The 18,649-nt window shown below is 42.3% G+C and overlaps 1 protein-coding gene across 1 annotated transcript in view; it reads left to right on the top strand.

The window, feature by feature from the left end:
- The first annotated feature begins 2,896 nt into the window (after positions 1-2,896).
- Positions 2,897-18,649, top strand: part of CCDC85C (coiled-coil domain containing 85C) — a 44,935-nt gene continuing 29,182 nt past the window's right edge. Inside the window, exons 1-2 of the mRNA XM_029964144.1 lie at positions 2,897-3,019; positions 5,066-5,224. Coding sequence (XP_029820004.1) covers positions 2,897-3,019; positions 5,066-5,224 — 282 coding nt within the window. The remainder of the gene's footprint in view (positions 3,020-5,065; positions 5,225-18,649) is intronic.

Raw genomic sequence — 18,649 nt, 5'->3', positions numbered from 1 at the left:
GATCCCAACCACGTAGCTACCATGCAAACCTCTGCTCTGCATACTTGTGGTTTGGAGAAGTGGAAAATAAAAAGAAATAAAACCATTTCTTTTCCTATTGTCAAAATAAATGTATAATTCATCATATTTACCCCTCTGACAGATTCCTCTGAAATCTCAGATGAGAATCAGAAAGGCTCCAGTGTCTCCAAGTGTCTTTTAAAATTACAGTGTTTTGTGCTCTGCAGGCTGAAAGATTGTTTTGTTTGTTAAAACAATTTCTAATTTATGTTTTTAGAAAGCTTGAGGAACCAGGCAGTTCCCTGCTCTCTTCAGAGGCTGTTGAGTTAAAACAAGGTTGAGTGATTTGTCTTACTTCCATTTAGCTGTAATGAGTATTAAGTGGTTTATCTATGTAGAGAAAAGTTACTCAGCTAGATTACATCCAAGTTGAATTATATCCCATTCCAGATGGAGTATGTTTCTTAGAACAGTAAATCTTGAGGAGGGTGGATAATAACAGTAATACTCCTTCCTGGGCTGGAATGTGACTCTTCTACCTCTTGTGGAGATAAAACTACATCCAATTAGTTTTCCAAAGGCTTAGTAAAGAAATGGGGCTGCAGGTTTTACATCTCTGTGAACAATTTAGCTTGAAGCATTTACATTGTGGAAGTGAGCGATGGCTGCTGATGGTCACAGTTTTCATCCATTTTGCTGTTGCAGGTAGCAGCCTGGCAGGGCATGCCTCTGCCTCTCTCCCTGACTTCCTCTTCTGCACCAAGTGTGATGGCTGCCACAGGGAGGGTGCTGAGTGGGAAATTCCTTTCCTCTGGTGCCCTCTGATCCACTAAGGTACCCATTGCTCATGCAGCTGGTGCTTGTGGCCCCAAGGGGTAACTAGAGGAGGATGTCACCCCTACTGGCATCCCAGGCAGCACTGAGTGCCCGAGCATGCTCCCAGAAAGCTTGTCCTTGACCGTGTGTCTTTGGCCACCATACTTGTCTGCTTCTTTCATACTGTACCTCCTCTCACTGTGCCACACTTCTACAGACCTGACCGCTGTGGTTGTCTGGCCAGGGTAGGGTGAGATCCCGAGCAAGGAAATAACAGGTGTGAGTGGGCTTGGAATCAGTGCCACGAGGTGGTGGCTGGGTGGGTGTGCTGGGCATGTGCCCCAGTACCCTGGTCTGGCAGCTGCTCATGCCACTGAGGAGAGTGCACTTGGGTTGGTGAAGGTGGAGCATTCCTCACAGCTGGCAGCAGGCTTTGACAAGGCAGTGAGGACCATTCCTTTGATTTCTAATGGAAGGGGATGAGGGGGTCTGAGCTGTCAGTGATCCAGCTCTGCTGCCTCTCCTGGCTGGGTCAGTGGGGCTGTCCTTGTCTCCTGGCTCTGGGGGAGGCAAGAGAGGAGGGAAATTCACTGATAAGAGGAAGGTCAGAGGCAGAAGAATGTTGGGAATGTGTTTCTTGATCTAATGTGGGAGAGACCTAGCCTGGGGTTTTGCTGCTCAACCCTACAGTGTTACTGCCTGCTGCTGTGAGAATTATGAGATTTTTTTTGAACCTGAACTCAAGATGCAAATGGCTCATCTGGCCCCTACCTCCACACAGGCAGGTCCAGAAGATGGAGGCGATTCATCTCTGAGGGCCACAAGGATGGTGATGGCTCTGAGCACTGTTTCTCAGCCTCTGCCCAAGATGGAGCATCTTCTGCTGACTAAACAGCTAATTTGTTTTTTCTTTCTTTTTTTTTTTTTTTAATGTATGTTTTATGTTGCCATAGGGTGTTTTCTGGCTAAGGTCAGATATCAGACATGGTTTGGAGTTGAACAGTGGTGTCTGGAGAATTCTGCTTCTAGCAGGTCTCAGAGCAGGCTTTGAAGACAAGGGGTAGTTGTGGTGTGCATTGGCTACTGGGGATGCAGGGCTTGCCTTCCCAAGGAGTCCCCTTTTTTTTTGATAGGGAATATGAAACCACAATGCGAAGATAATTCTCCATTTCTTTTTCCTTGTCAGTCTTGCTCTATTCTTTCCACCAACCAGCCAGTCAGTCCTGAAGACAACATTCAGGGCCTGAACACAACAGCTTCTGTGTCACCATTCATCTGCTTAACCTAAATTTCCTGTAGCCATTAGCAGTGCTGGAACCTGCCACAAGCACATGTTGAAGAGGTCGCTCACGAGGTCTGGGTTGCCAGCCTCCACTTTGGGTAACTTCCCACTTGAGTGCTTGAATTCAGAGCTGCTGAAATGGACCTCGTCCAGTCTCTCTGCCCTCCGTGGGCTCAGAACTGTGAGAAAAGGCTTGTTTGCATCAGAAATAATTCCCATAAGCTTTTTTCTTTTTTTTTGGTTGCTGTTCTTTGCACACAATGTGGTATGGTAGTCCACACTATAAACACTTAGTAGTGATAAGAGAGTACAAAGGTGAGGGAGGCCACTGCATATAGCAGGCTCCCTGGTGCTTGGGAAACAGGCTTGGACTACTAATGGGCTAACAGGCTTAGTCAGTGCTGTGGTTCTTGTGGAGCCTCTGTCTGTTATCAGCGTCACATCAGCATCACATTGGGGTCTTCTTTAGCATTATCGAGCATTTCTGCTCTTGTTTATACAAGTGTTGCTGTCTGTGCAATTTGTGCACTCAGAAACTGTGCTTGGTCCAGAGGCATAGCTCTGATTCCCAGGCAGATGTGGATTGAGCCTCACCTTTGACATCACTTTGAATCCTTCCTTGAAGCTGCTTTGAATGCCCAGATACTTTGAGATAAAAATCAGGACCTGCTGTATTATCAGGGTTACTGCATTCACTTTGTAGAGGTGCTCAGCTCCACTGCTGCCCTGGCACTATGAGGGCATCAGTGAAGCTGAAGTGCAAATGGGAAGGACACCTTAATCTGACCAGATCTACCAATGGAAGCTGTTGTATCCAACGCACAAATGGAAGTGGTGGAGTCTCTGTCTGTCTTCAAACAGATATGGAGACTGGTTTTGGAACTGTTTAGCCAAATGGGTATTATTGGACTGAATTTAGGGGTAAGTTAACCATGTGTGGTGGCCTGGGGCACAGAGGAGGTCAGACCAAAGGGTCCATGGTCCTCCTCCGTTATATTTAACAATCTCAAACTCTCCTCACACCCTGCTGGGGGACAGGTTCATTACTAATTCAGCAAGTTGTTCAAGCTGATGCTGAAATCTTGCTGACTTCAGCACTACTGCAGGATTATACTTGCCACCTTTAGCTATGCATGGCTAAATTTGTGGTGCTGTTGACATGAGGCCTTCACAGGGAAGGTGCTGTAGATTGATTCTATAAGCTATAGATTGATTCTATAACCTATTTGGTTTACTCTCTTATCTGACCTGGAGACTCCCCCTGTGTTAGGGTGGTCGTTGGGCAGAGTTTGTGGTCCCTGCAGCTGAGGGCGATGTTGCTGTGAACCTTACAACCACTTAAGCTGTTCACTGAACTGGCATAGCCTCCTATGGTGTCTTCTTGACCTTTTTCATGAGGACTTGTTTGGATTTCCTGGGTTTGGACAAAGCATGATCCAGACAAAAAAGTGAGCATGTTTCCTCTGAAAGTGTTTGTGCTTTAGACGGGCACTTGACTCGGATCCTTCCTGCTGTTCCTTTATGTGTGGTTTGGCACTTGTCTATGGTAGCACTTTTTCAAGCATATTCCAGTTTTTCTCTTGAATGGTCAAAGCACTCTCAGTGATTAGCTGCAGCTTGCATGCTAGCTCTTCTGCTGAACTGTCCCCAGGGTGGCCAAAAAGAGGCATTCAGGCTTAGTGTTGAGTGCGTTCAGCAGCTACTGGCAAAAGCAGAGAGAAGCTGTTTAGCACAGAGCCAGCCTAAACCTCACATGTGTGCAGGGGTTTGTGTTGGTGTGTGCAGAGCTGCAGCCAGTGGTGCCTGCTCACCAGAGTGGGGCTGATCCTGAAAGGCACTGGCCAGGGGCAGCACACATCCACCAGCATTGGTGCCCTTGTTAACACCTGGTTCCTCACCAATACACACTTGGCAAGAAGTCCTGGGGTTGAATAGTGTCTTTTGCAGTCATGCCATAATAAATGAAATGAGGTAAAATTCAGTTACACTTTTCAGAGCCCTTTTAGCAGTGTGGAAGATGTTTGAGGTTTCTTATATGCTTATGTTGCAAAACTCTTTTCCTCCTGCTGTAACAACTCATGGCCTCTGCTACCCAAATTACAAATGGAGAAGAAATTTTGCAAAGTTCCAAGTGGATGGAAGGAAGTCACTAAGCTATAATGAAAATGGAGAAAAGGTTTTCCGAGGTCCTTTTATTTTCCCCCCTGTGAAATTTGCAAATGTGTTGCTTCAAAGCACAGTTCTAAACAAAAGCCAGATGCTTTGGAGAGCAGTAAGCCACCCACAATGCTCTCCAGCAACTTATCTTCTATGCTAGGCCACCCTGTCTGGTGTTGCTGTCTTAACTGCAATGGTAAACTGGCCACTAAATTCCTTCAGGTTGAATATTGCCATATTATGTGAGGATATTCTGTATTTTATTGTCCTGGTATTTTTCTGGTTAGTGTCATGTGCTTCCACTAGAAAAAACAGATGTCCTGGGGAGGTACTTGTTGTGTGCATGCTGCAGCTCTGTGGCCTTGCTGAATACACTTCTTTCCTTTTTACAGCACTGGAAGTTGTGGCAATGATCTCATAGAGCTGTGCCAACAGCTTACTTTTGTGAGTTTTTCAGTTGTTTTTGAAAGCAAAAGGCACGTGTGTGGAGGGGTTGTTTATTCAAGCCTAAAAGGAAACATCTTGTTCTGTTGTGGAGTATTTTAGTGCATTTTAGATGAATGAGAATTGCTTTCAAACCCAGGAAATTACTTTTATAAAAATACAAGCCACAGTAGTTCAACTTCACTTTCCTTCTGTATCCCCCCACTCTTAAAACTGATGGCACCAGTAAGGATTCACAGAAGATATTGCTACTGCTGAACCTCAGCTTTTTAGTGAAAAAAAAAAAACATTTTGGTACATTCCCTTCCTCACCCTATACACATGGGGTTTTATTCATTAGGTCTTTCCCAAACTTGTCTTCCACAGAGTGGGAAAACATTTTACTGTTTGACAGTGCTTTCCTCTAACACAAGAAGCTTAAATGTGTTTTTTTCTCCTTTTTCTAAAGATTCGTCTTCCAACTATATCAGGCAACTTGAGACAAAAGTGAAACTGCTGGAGGATGACAACAAGCTTCTTTCCCAGGTAGGTTTTTATTGCCTCATAGGTGGTAGTGTGGCTCGGTTCTACTGTTTCCATATGGCTGTGTCTGACTGCCCATTTGAATGCACAAGGGCTTTTGGCAAACATCCTACCCAGGAAGAACATAGTGGTCTTTTCATATTAGCCCCCACAGATAGAATTTGGTCTGCTTTTGTTAAAAACCAAAAAAAAGTAGGACAAAAAAATGGAATCCTCTGTTAGTGTCCGTGTGTGTTTCAGAGATGCATTAATGCCTCCCTGCAGAGCTCCTTGATCCACTGCTGCTCTTGGGGATGCTGTGAGAGCCCAGTGCTTCCTGTGCCCTTGCTGTAGGATTTTGTCTTGCTTGCCCATCTACATTGACTTTTATCTTGTTGAAAGAGGAGACTGTATTCAAAGGACCGCCTTGGGAATAGTTTTGTGCTGTATGGGCTCCCAGCTTTTATTTGAGATCTTACTTGAATCTGAACAGACCTCTCTAAAGTGGCACTTTTTGCTTACATCTCCCTTTCAAAGTCTACTCCACGTGCCACCGGGCTTTTGATTACTCCTGGTGCTTACCTGTCTTTATAGAGCAATGTCAAACAGTGGGAAGAAAGCAGTTGTTCTGTCTGGTATGTCCTCTGGATCCCCTGTAAAACCCAGCAGTTAGTATAAACAGGGGCAGCTTTGCTGCATTCAGTGAAGCACTGTCTATTTAGACCATTGGAAAAGTTGCTCTTTTTTTCTTGTTCTTTGCATCCTTCCACTGTGTTATGTTCTACCCTCCTGGCACTTTAAAGGCTTTTTTTCTATACCTTGCTTCTTACTTCAAGCACCGAGTTTCACAGTGATTTTGTTCCAGATTCTTTCCAATTATAAGGACTGGAAATAAAATAGGCCTTCTAAAATTATTTAAATACCTTTTTGCCCATTTATATTGTGCTGTTCTTTTCACCAAATCTGAAAACAGACTGCTCCAGGATCATATTTCTAAAACATTCCCATTTAAAATAAACAAACAAAAATAATAAAGAACTCTATGCTTACTGAAATTTCAATAAAATAATTTTGTCAAACCTTAGTTTTTCTGAATTTGATCTGATTGTGAGCCTTTTTCAAGATTCTCCCATATTTCCAGTGTACTCATTGACTTTGCTAGCCATGAAACGAAACTCATAGGGCACCAAAGGGTTAAACCCCAAAAGAGTTCTCAACTCAACAGCTTTGGAGTTGCTTCATGTATTAATCAATTGCTAATTTAATTTTAACTTCCTCTGTCTTTCTCCCAAACTGAGAGTGAGCTGGTGTCTGGTGGCGGTCGAAACCCGAGACTGTTTAATTGGAGCTATTGATAAGCAGATGGGTTGTGTGTGGGCAGTTGGGATGTGCATGGATTTGGGGATGGGCTTGATGTGCCCTTGGCCTAGCTTTGTCCTGCCACAGCCGAGCACATTGCTCTGTCTGATCTGCTTTATCAGGTCAAAAAAAAGTGGTTGGTAATTAATGATGGTAATAAATAGGGACTGAATAGTTGACTGGGGTTATTGCATCGGGACGATGAAGCCCAGTTAGCTTTGGGGTGTGTGGGGCTGCTTCAGGCTAATGCATCAACCCTTCAACTCTGCGCTGTCCTGGGTGTGAAGGCTGTACCTTTTCCTCCACTCAGGTGTCATCACCGTTCAGACTGTGTCCTACAAACGTTTGAGTTCAGGAGGGAGAGAAATGACCTTAAAATAACTCTGTGTTTTGGAGAAGGCCTGCCACCTCCCCAGCAGCAGCAGGCACTGATGCTACCCTGGCTGTGACCTGCTGTGCAGCCTGTGTGTGATGTCCTAATGTCCCTCCAAAAAGACCAGGATCCGACCTATTTTAGATCATGCTATCTATTGTGAGCCAAGAGTCAGCTTTCCTTCGGGCAACAGAAGTGTTGAAGCTACCATAACCTGGGTGAACTCCCTGGCAATACTGAGCTGCATCACCTCCAGTCTGTCATACTACATACCCAGATTTGGATTTTTTTTCTCTTTCAATGAGAAAGATTAGGAAAATCTGTATAGATACAAACTGACACGCATATGTACATGTAGCTCCCAGCGCTTGCCCAAAAAATTATAATCCACTTATTGTATTCTTACTTGCTTTGTCTGATTGGAAAATGTTTAGCTGTTACCATGCGGATCTTGGGATAAGACTCCAGTCAAAAAGGATCCTGGCAAACTTCCTTCTGTTTTGAAAGTTGCCAGGTGATCCCAGCCATTTGAACTTTGCAATGCCAAACTGGCTTGTCAACACCAAAGTCACATTTTAACTCAGCTTGTCTTTCTCCCTGGGAGTATTGACTTTGCAATAATATTTGCAGCCTGGTGTCAAGAAGTTCTATCACCAGCGTGCTGAGGAGCGATGAAACCTGACGTCCTAAGTAACAAACAGTGCCTGTGCATTAAGGGATTAACAAATCAGTGGTGGTTATGGAAGTCTTCCTGGATTCCTTCCAAGTGCTAAACATAGAGCTGAAATAATGCTTCATCCAGAGAAACCCGAGAAGGCCGGTGCTGCAAGGGATATTTGCAAGCTTTAAAGGAGGATTTATGTTCCAGTGGCCAGTGACACAATACCCTTTTGCTGGCTGGTGCATCTTGAGCAAGATTTGTTGCTTTTTCTTCAACATCTGTTGGTGGTGCTGCTGAGAGGTGGTGTCTTTGTACCCACTTCTGATGTGGCATTAAGTTGGTGCAGGAGGTCCTGAGCCTGCACTTTTCTCCTGCTTCCCGACATAACCTTTTTCTATAAGCACTTTGGAAGAAAGCCTCAGTGGGAGAGGCAAAAGCTCTCCAGCCTGTGCCTGGCAGCTGCTCTGTGCTGTGCATGTTACCTGCAACACAGTATGTGGGGATTCACACTTCTGTTTTTCTAGTGACTTATTTGAAGAGGTTAATGGAGAGAGCTTTTCTTACTCTTGGGAGGTCAAGAAATACCATCTCACAAGCCACACTTTGCAGTGGGAGGAAAATAAATGGAGATGGGGTGTTATTTATGATAGCCATATAGGATTTTTTGTTGTTGTTGTTTTGACATCTTTTACTTTCTAGGGGAGGAGATGTGTATTTCCAGTTGTGAAATGAGCTGCTTCTTATTTTGCTAACCCATCAGTAAAGATCGCTCTTCCCATTCTCCTTTGAGGAGAAATGACTCCAATTTTTACTTTTCCTTTTTACTCAGTTTATGCTGTAATGTTTTGCTGGCATGGCCGTGTTAGCTGGAAAGTCATACTTTTTCTTGGGTGGCATGGCTGTGCTGGCAAAATCTCTGGCAGCAGTTCTGGGGAATGCTGTAGCAAATGCTACTACCAGAAAAGGCCCTTCAGTCCCTGCTCTCCAGTGCTGGTAGGTGTAGATGTCTCTGCAGTGGCAAAGACCCCACGAAGCCAAGTGGGGACCTCTGTATCCTGGGGTTGACAGTGTGAGCCTTTCTCACAAGTGTAGCTGGTTTCTGGAAGTTTTTGTTGAAGTATAAAGAGGATGAATGCAAGTTCCAAGGAATGTTGTGTGTTGATTTTGGAGAGCTTCATGGGCATCATTTTTATGGTCTCAAATTCTCCAGGGAAGAAGTGCACTGAATTCTGCTGTGTTCATGCAGTCAATCTGTGCAACATCACGTGGGAGAAGTCCTCATTTTCCTCTGTGCCTTGTGGGAAGTGTTCAGGAGAGCTGGTGTTAACCTTTCTTAAGTGGTATGTGGTTGACTAGGTGAGGTTACCTTCCGTATTGCTAAGATATAACCCCTGAGGTGGGAGACCATATTTGGTTTCCGTTTAGGCATTCCCCTGAGCTGAAGGTGTCCAAGCAGAAAATAGACCCCTTAAGCCATCTCACACTGACCCTTGAACTAAAAAGGAATTTTTAATTACACACTTTCCCCTTAAGGTTAGACAGACCTGTGTTTATAACATTTAGGAACTCCAAAGGCCGTTTCTGGTTAGTTTTATAAGTAATGCGTACATTTTAGAGATAATAACAGTGACAAACTTCTGGCTATTCTTTCACATTGTCTTGCATTTTCAGCTCATTCTGTACAGTGGCAAGGATTGAGCACTTTCAAATAAAACTGAATTTTATAGGCTTTGTGGACTCATCACCCTGTTCTCTCTCCTTATAACTAACAACTGTGCCCCATGAGCTGGCTATTGGGACTCTTCTTGGTTTATAGTCTCTGCTGAGCTGTGTCTGGCTTTTCCCTCCAGAACAGAAATGCCAGAGGCATTTTTCTGTTCAAAGATGCCCAGGGCACATTGTACACCTCTGTTTCAAAAAGCCCAGCTTTGAACAGAGCAGATTTTTGGGCAGGTGAGGCTCTGAGTAACTGGACGTTTGACAATGAGGTCGTGGTGCCTCTTTGAGGGAAAATTTCAAGTCCCCTGGAGCAGAGCAGAATTAAAAAAAATTCTCTCTGGAGTGACAGCCCTTGGGATTTATGAAGAACATAAGAGTATTTAATTAAAATTGCGAATAGACTTCAGTATCACCAGCATTCACAACAGTTCAGTATCTGCCTGCTAGCTGACTGGGATTTAGAGTATCCTTGGAAGATCTTTGGAGCATCCCTAGAAGTTCTTGAAAACTATGCTTGGTCTTATTTTTAAGAAACTGCATGCTTAGCCTAAATTAAAAGAAGGCTGCAGCTGTGCAGATAGTAAAATGATGGTAGGCAATGGCTGTAAACACTGCTATTAAAACAGAGCTGAGGTGTTTGAGCTGGGAGCTTCCATGGCCAGGGCATCTACAGGCTGCTGCAATTCTTAGGCAAGTGGGATCTCGGCACAACCGTGCACTCAGCAGGCAGCTCCCAGCATATAGGTCTGAAAACAAGGGGGGAAAATGTGGACTGCAGGATCAAAAAGAGCCTCATAATTGTTAGTACTGTGATGAACAAAGATGTAAATTCCATTCAGTGGAGAGCCCGATCTCTTCCCTAGGAGCAGAGGATGGAGGAGAAAAATAAATTGCCCACAATGTGCTGGCTGGCTCTGGGAGAGTCGGACTGCAATTTCCTATGTTGTTTTATTATCGGTTGCTTTTGTGCCAAGTCTGCCATTAACAGTTCCTTCTTGTGGAGTTGCCTCTTTGCTCTCAGAGTTGCTGTAAGGTCTTAAACTTTGGGCCTCCCTGTGAATTGGCTCTGGAGGTTTGTTGTGAGGCCACGGCTTGTGCCAGGAGCATTGCACACGCTCACCACGACAGGAACAGAATTACAAACCTGTCTAATTTCCCCAAAGTCTACCTACTGTTTGTATGTGAGGAGGATAAGTATAATTGCTTTAATTTAAGGTCTCACAAGGGAAATTGGATTTTTTTTTTTGTAATACAGAGCAACTCAGACATGAAAAGCTTTCCAGGCAGTTGGTCTCCATTTAAATTCAGAATACTGAAGGGGACGTGCCCTCAGTTACTATATTACCATTTTTAGGCAGTATTTAAATGTTTAGCTGCATATTAATTTTAAGTAATAAAAAAGGAGATCAATGTTTGAGATCACATCCAAATATTCCTTTCAAGTCAATGGTGAAAATTCCTACAGGACTCCATGCATTTTGGAGTACAGCTCTAGCAGAACCAGATTTTCATGAGACCTTCTCTCTTGAGATCTTCTCTCATGAGACCTTTCATGAGACCACTCTCAAAACTTTGATTTAAGCCTCTAACTTGCATTGCATTGTCTACATGCATAAATGCAAAAGATGTTAACAGAGTCTCTCAAATGTTCCTTCCTTAGTTGTGGTAGTAGAATCTTCAAGAAAACATAGCATACAAAACCAATTGATGTCCCAGTGTGTTTCATTTCACCTCCTTCTTTTATGAATTAAAATGACAAGACTGATCTGACCAATTTACTATCCAATAGATTGACTTGAGATGTAAGTAAATAATATGTACTTGTTCAATAAAGTGTTTTTTCTCCCCAAATAAGAGATGTACAGTTTATAGAAGCAGTTCAGACATGTCTCAGACGTGCATCCAAAATACCTCAAGCCCTTTAAGACAATGGATTTCCTTCTGTTGACTCTGGACATGAGGGTCTTGAGCTGCTACCTACCAAAATAAATATTCTCCTGACATTCACCTTGCATTCATGCATATCTAAAATGCATGATCAGTGACAAAAATGAGCTTTTGCAACTTGTAATGACATCTGGATGGTGTACTGTGTGTTCTGGGGTTGTTGCCTGTGATATCCAGGGATTTTATGAGACTATAAATAGAGTTCCCTAAAAACCTATTATATTTATAATTCAAAAAGATTTGGATCCAGAAGTTGATTAACAGATAGACAGAGACATACTCAGTTGATTGAGTCTTACAAATTTGAGACAATTGTATAATTTCTTGCAACTTAAATTTTGAAAGGACTGGAGCTGAATTTCTGTGTACGGGTGTGTGTGAGAGAGATGCACACACACAAAGCTCTGCCATGCCCCATTTGTTTCTGTTGTGGGTAAAGCAAGAACACTGGGTTTAATGAGGCTCAGTTTAACCTCCAGCTGTGAAATACAGGATTAGTAATATCCTGTGCTTAACCAGCTTTGTAATAATTTCGTTAGATTCTACTTTTTTCTCTGTATGAGGACAGGGACAGGGAAAAAGCTGTTAACTGGAGTTAGATCAGGCTATGAAGAAGCAGCTTTTTGTGTCTTTGTAACATGTAGAGAGGTTCAAAGAACACAGAATCTCAGTGATCAGTCCATCTGAGAAGGACTGAAAAATGTCTCAAGGGGAAACTAAGCAATAGCTGCAGAGGCTTAGAAACAGATTTTTGCAATGAGTTAAATGCCAAATTCAAGCCCAGCTCAAGAAACATTCAGTGTCTGATATCTGAAAACAACTTGGAGAAGTATGGGAAGGATGTTAATCATTCATTGCTTTGAAAAAAAATGGTGTCTTTACCCAAAACTGTAAGCTTGTGACAAGATTTTCTGTTTTGTTTTGATTTTCATGAAGCCAAAAATGCAAATCTAAATCTTTATAGGAGAGTTTTAAAGAATATTCAAACTATCTCATAGAAATTGAGACTGGTTGTAACTGATTGTCTCCCACTGTTTAAATCCTGGCTCAGCAGAGTACTTTGAATATCTGAGTGGTCTTCCAGAAGAAAGGGACTTGAGTGCCCATCCTGCCCGGAATGCTGCTTGAAAGAAGGGAGAGAAGGTCAGCAGAGCCCTTGGTCAGCTGGTGTCCAGCATTAGTTAAAGCCTGCAAGGGACCTTTGTTGATTTATCAGGAGGGTATTCAGACCTTTGTTTTTCTCATTCTCACCCCTGTTGTTTTGTGGGATGTGGGAAGTGCCTTAAAGGCATCCCAGTGGCATTGCTGTGGCTGAGCTTTTTGGAGGAGGTGCAGTGTGGTTCCCTTTGGCCTCATAGCCTGGAGTGCAGTTGACTGGAGAAAATGAAAGGTGACTCCAGGGGATGGTGCATTGAGTTTGTTTCTATGCTTAATACTACATCCACATTTACATCTACTTGCCTGGAGGAACTGGGGCAGCATTCCTTAGCTTCTCCATTGGTATCCCTAATAAAGACACTAATTTTGGTTCTAATGAGCCGTGAATGGGCTCTATTAGTCTGTGGCTCTGAAACTCATGACATGCAAGCTGCAGACCAGACTGGGGCTACACCAAATGTCAATGGTTATAGCTCTGTTTGGCTTTGTTAACTATTGATCTGCATTTCTGTTTGGGTTATGGGCTGTGATACTTGAATCTCTCAGCTGTGCCAGTTCATATTTCCTCTTGAGCAAAGCCTGCCAGTTGTGTGATTATAATTATATACTGCAATTTGGTTTGAACTGATTATCTGAGTCTCCCATGAGTTATGGGTTTGATCTTTCTCTGCAGATCTAAAACAAGAGGACAAAAATACAGTATTAAGAGTGTACTAAAGTTCCCTACCTCCGTTGCTACAGAGAATGGAGAGGTTTGAAATTTGCACTGCTTTTATTGCCTGTACCCCACTGAGATACTAATAAAAGTATTTTTCCAGTAGTGATTTTACATGGTGAAATCTGCTAAGCCTCTTACTGACTGTCTTCTGCCTTTCCCAAGGTTGTTACCTCCCCCCACAGTAGAAAATTTTGGCTGTGGCCAATGCAACCAGATGAAATCTGGTTGCCCCTCCAGCTTGTATGAATGCAGCTCATGATGTGAGGGGGAAGTCAGAGCATAGGCAGAAGTGGGGATCCTCGTCCGTGCATTACATTTGCGAATGGCTGAGATCGAGCCATGGCACAGTGTCCAAATTCCTCCTTACAGCTCCCTGTGCTGCTGCTGCACAACGGCTGTGCACCTCGTTCTCAGGGTCACACCCTGAGTTCCACCTGAGTTCCAACTCCGCATGAACTGCTGAAAATGGCTTTACTGATGGAACTGGGTGAGGGTGTGCTTGTGGCCTCCTGTCTGAATCCCAGGGAGGGGATCAGGAGAGTAGGTGTCTTGACAGACCTTTATCCTCTAAAGCCTTTGTCACCAGTTCAGGAATGATCCCTGGATGTGCTACATGTGCAACAGGGATATGAACCAGTGTAAAGGAGTTTAATCTCTCCTGTTACAGAAAGCTCATATTATTGCATGACTTGGAAGATGTTAAATAGTTTTAATCTCATCCCTTAGGTTTTTTTTCTTATTTGCAGAGTTCTTTCAAAATCAAATATGTTGATTTTTTTTATTGCACTCTCGTGTGTAATTTCCAACTTGCCTGATAAATGCTGTTGAAGCTAATGGAACTCTTCACATATGTGTCAGATATGTACTTTGCTGAGTTTATTTTTCCTTGAATATATCTTGTAGTGATAACTGCAATTACTGAACCTTAATTCAATTATTAGCTAGCTTCACACAGGGAAATTGCCCATCCCTCAGCTTCCTGGTGCATGAGACACTAAAACACAGGTTAATGAGATAAGGAGGAAGTGTTTGTGCAAGGTGGTGTGGTGGGGGATGTTCTCTGGGGCACAAGGCTGCCTGACAGGGCCACTCATGTGTGGTGCTGAGGTCATGAGAAACAGGGGCCGTTGCCCTGCTGCCCATGTGAGAGCTGTGTAAGGCAGATGCTTTGCAACGTCTCCCTCACGTTATTTGAGATGTGTTTCTGCTTTGCTTTGCCTCAGCAAAGTATCACTGCTCTGCTGGACTTACTAAGGCTATCTTGGGCCAGGTCATTCTTACAGAGAGATGTGTTCTGAGAGTGCCATTGAACTCTGCAGGTGTGATAAAATACCTGTAGTTGTGAAGAAGAATAAGGTGATCAAGCTTTATCAACTGTTTGTGGGGTCACCATGCTCTAAATCTGGATAGTAAGATGTTAATATTTGTGCAGATAATAATGGGCTGCAAGGCTTTGTACATGAATATGGGAAAAGGGATTTGGTCATCTGTGGTAAAGATACAGGTTTTTTTCAAGATGATAAAATAACTTTTTTTTTATTAAGTTTCCAAATGTGTTATATTCTTCTGATCCCTTCTAGCTGGCTGACTGCAACAGCTTGCCATGAAATTTCAGTAAGGTAGAGAGAGCTAATGCATCCATGAATGGCTTCTTGGATCTAGGGGCTCTCTTTTAATACTGCTGCTGGTTGTTTGGGGCTCTGATTGCTTGTTCTTTCACATACTAATGTTGGTGATTTCCATTTTTTAATCATCAGAATGTATTAAATATGCCACTAATTTATTTTTATTTCTGCCTGTACTTGTGCAATAGACATTGGTTAGTAAGTTCTGGCCAACTTCAAATCAAAGCCATTTGCCTACCTGAAGAGAAGCTGGCAGCTAAATTGCTGCATGAAATAACAGGAAAAGATTTTGAGCTAAACCTTCCATTTAATTACCCAGTTGCAAACAATGGGTTGTTGAGTGTCAAAATTGAGGCAGTTTCAATTACTGGAACAATTATGGTTTAGAGAATTGTTGCTGGTAGGTTTAAGAATTTATATTACAGTGATGGGCAAGTAATCCAGGTAATGGGCAGTACAAGAGTCCATAAAGATGAAGGCAGTCTGACAAAGTAGACTGAAATAAAACCTTCCAATTTTTTTCCCTCTTCACAAATGTATATAACCAAAAGCCAAGGTCTCAACAGAGTTTTCTATCTAACATCCAAGATTTATGGGGTGAAAGTAGAATCTGAAATAAGAATGAGATTTTTTCCATGTAGACTTTTTTTTTTTTTTCACATAGAGAGAATTACCCAAATCATAAACCCAAATCCTTATTGGGCTTACATGGTCAGGGTGCAATGCCCTTGCCCTATTGCTGAGGACCAGCTTCACTCTGATATTTAAATGATGTCTTAAGGAAATCCTGTGCTTTGTAGAAGGGGAGGTAACCACTAAAAAATGGAAATTGCTTGTCTGTCAGAAGGCTGGATGACGATGTCCAAAGAAAATCTTCTGAACTGGTGTCAATAAGGGTATCTTCTCTTGTCAATATTGAGTTCTTCACAAGATTGCTTTCCATCTAGTTGCATTTCATGCTGTTACATAATGTCTTCTAAAGTTATGTTGAAATGTGGATATAATATTAATACATTTAAGTGGTGTGGTATCTGCCATCTCTTGAGCTTAGTGCAAGTGGGTCTCTGTTGTATGAAAATGAAGCTGATTATTATAAACCCTCCGAAATGACAGCCCTTTCGGAAGTCTGCTGTCGGTGACTCATGTATGCTTGATTCTCCTCTGCATTCTGGACACATTTTGCCATCCCTTTATAAAGAGACTCCCCAGAGGTAAACAAAAAGGGGCTTTGTAGGACTTCTGGCCTTCGAATTGGTGCTTCGTTGTGTGGTTTTTTTAAATGAAGTGTAGACCAGGAGAGAAAGCTTTCACAATGCGGGAGGTTACAAATGAGTTACAAAGAGGTGAAGAGAGCAGCATCTCAGGTGCTCAGCTGTAGTCCTCAGCTGACACCAGGCCTGACTCTCCTTGCTCCTGCTGTGCAGCAGAAGGATGCAGGTCTCTAGCAGGTCTTTATCACACCCACCAAGGCTCCAAGAGTGCCTTGGATATGCTTAGGCATGGGAAGCCCATGTTTAGACACCCAAATTGATCCCAGATGACCCCACAGCCTGTGGGGAGAAGGGAAGCTGTAGCCCTGATGACTTTAATACTTCCACAGGGTACAGAGTCAAATTGATAATTTGTGATTAAATACAGTTTTTAAACTTTTTTCAGTCTTCATCTGTTACAGCTTATAAGAAGGGAGAAAATACTGTTTTCAATTAAAGGCTACTTATGTAAAAACCTTGTTTTGAATGCTAATTCATGAATTACTGGAACCCGACAGTGCTGATTTTTAATTTTCCTCGGTCACTTCAACACATATTTCTAATTGAAATAGATTTTTTGCTAATCTCTTTCGTAAATGCTGAGGACTTTCTGTCAAGTAAATTTCTGTCTTTCTGTGTTTAACTTCTGTTAAGAACAGTCCATTTTGTTACATCAAAGTGTTTAAAAATTAAATCCGTTTCTTCTTTTTTCTCCATTCTAGCAGAAGTAACACTGAAGGGTAACAGAAAAGATAATTTGTCTAACTTGTCTCTAAGTTTTCAACACTTTATCTTCGCAGTTGGTTCAACATAGCCACAGCGCTGATCTGACTTTACTGGACAGAAACAGAAAGGAAAATAAATGTTTCTTTGTAGTACTTTGACCTTAAAATACCCCAAACACCATCCATCTTCTTGTGTTATTTGTGTTATTTTTCAATTGAATCACTCAGCACAGTGGGTCAAAAAGTCAGAGGCCACCATTTCTTCTCCCTGCTAGCAGGATAGAAAGCTTTGATAGGAACAAGTGTTTGCTGTTTTTCTGTTGTTTTGTTCTGCCTTTTTTTTTTAAATGTAATTTTAAGCATAGGTAACCATCAAGACTTCAATTTCTATTTCTGTTTAAAATTATATATTATTTGTTATGGAAAATACCACTTTCCACCCATCAAATTGCTTCTGTAATCAAATTGCCTCTGTTTTCTAGACAGAAAAAAAGCAGTTGGGTTTGCAGTCCATTTTTACTAAAACCCTGATTTGCAGGTCCTTTTCTTTTCCCACTGATACGAGTAGGCCAAACTCCCTTCCCTAATGGGAGGGGCATGTCTGTGTCCATTTCTTTCATACAAGGCGGACAAAGCTCTCAGGCTTTGGTTCAAGAACAGTATCTTCTGGGGTCACTCTAGGTTCAGCCTAGTCGAAAAATTTAGCAATAAATGCCATGTCATTATTTCAAAGTATTGAAGAGCGATTGTATTGGAGTGACCACTCTGGAGCTGTCAGTGCTGGCAGTGGGTAGCACAGGTTTGCACTGCACTGCAGGAAAAGTTGTTGGGTTTGCAGTCTTATCCCCGTGCTCATCGGCTGGGAAAGGGAGGCAATGCCATGTGGAGTAGTGCTGAGTTAGACTGAGGGCAGGTCCTGCACTTTTGTACTGCTGGGAAAGTCAGGAGATGCTTTTTTTGGGGGTGGGGTTTTTGTTTGTTTGTTTGGTTTGTTTTTTGTTTTGTTTCATTTTGTTTAGCTTTTGGATGAAACTAGTGTTTGAAAAAAATTCACATGAAAGAGCAAGAGCCACTCTGGAGTAGTCAATAGCCATTTGTTGGCTTTTGCTGGGGACAAGTGTTTTTCAGGTTACACAATTTGATCAGGTTGGATAAAGACTGACTGTGAGTCTCCTCAGCTCTCTCTTGGTCTCCTTTGCTGTCTCCCTCCCTCTTCGCTGCTCCTCAGCTTAGGAAATGTTTCCAATAAAAGTTTAATCGAAACGGCACGCTCCCAGGGAGCTTTAGTTCAGATGAAAATGATTTTGCTGATAAATTCCTTGGAACTCCAGAAATGTGAAGTGATTTTACCTGAAGGATAATTTATTATAGACATGTTGCCCATTAGCTGGCAACATAATCTCCAGCAATGATGATGAACAGAGATGATCATGGATTGTACTTTTAAAATGCCTTTCTGAGTAGAAAAGCAATTTGGGATCCACTTACATCTCAGTAATGAAAATTAGGTAAGGTAATAAGAGATTTCATTTTGTGAATGAATTGACAATGCAAATATCAGGATTTTTAATTTAGGTTTAAGTGGAATAATGGCTACTCATTCTGATGCATCATTAGTCATATCGCTTTTTAATGAGGGATTCACTTTCTTTTCCTGGTTAGCTCTAACACTGATAGCAAAGCCCAAGGAATGTGTAAATGTTTAGGGGGGTCTGTTGAAGATGTGTCACTGCACTATTTTAATTTTAAAAAGGAAGAAAAAAGCAGTTTTCATTCTGTGGTGAAGAAATACATATTTTCTTCCAATGCAAGGAAGATAAATAGTGCAGAACTGTGATTGGTAGCCTGTTGTAAAAAAAAAAAAAAGGCAAGCCACCCAAACAATTAGAGTAAGATACATTTTGAAATAACTTC

Source organism: Manacus vitellinus, unplaced genomic scaffold (assembly GCF_001715985.3).
Source record: "Manacus vitellinus isolate BGI_N305 unplaced genomic scaffold, ASM171598v3 scaffold_6_pilon, whole genome shotgun sequence".
NCBI lineage: Eukaryota > Metazoa > Chordata > Aves > Passeriformes > Pipridae > Manacus > Manacus vitellinus.
Note: the sequence above shows the minus strand (reverse complement) of the source record. Positions and strands in the feature narration are given on the sequence as shown.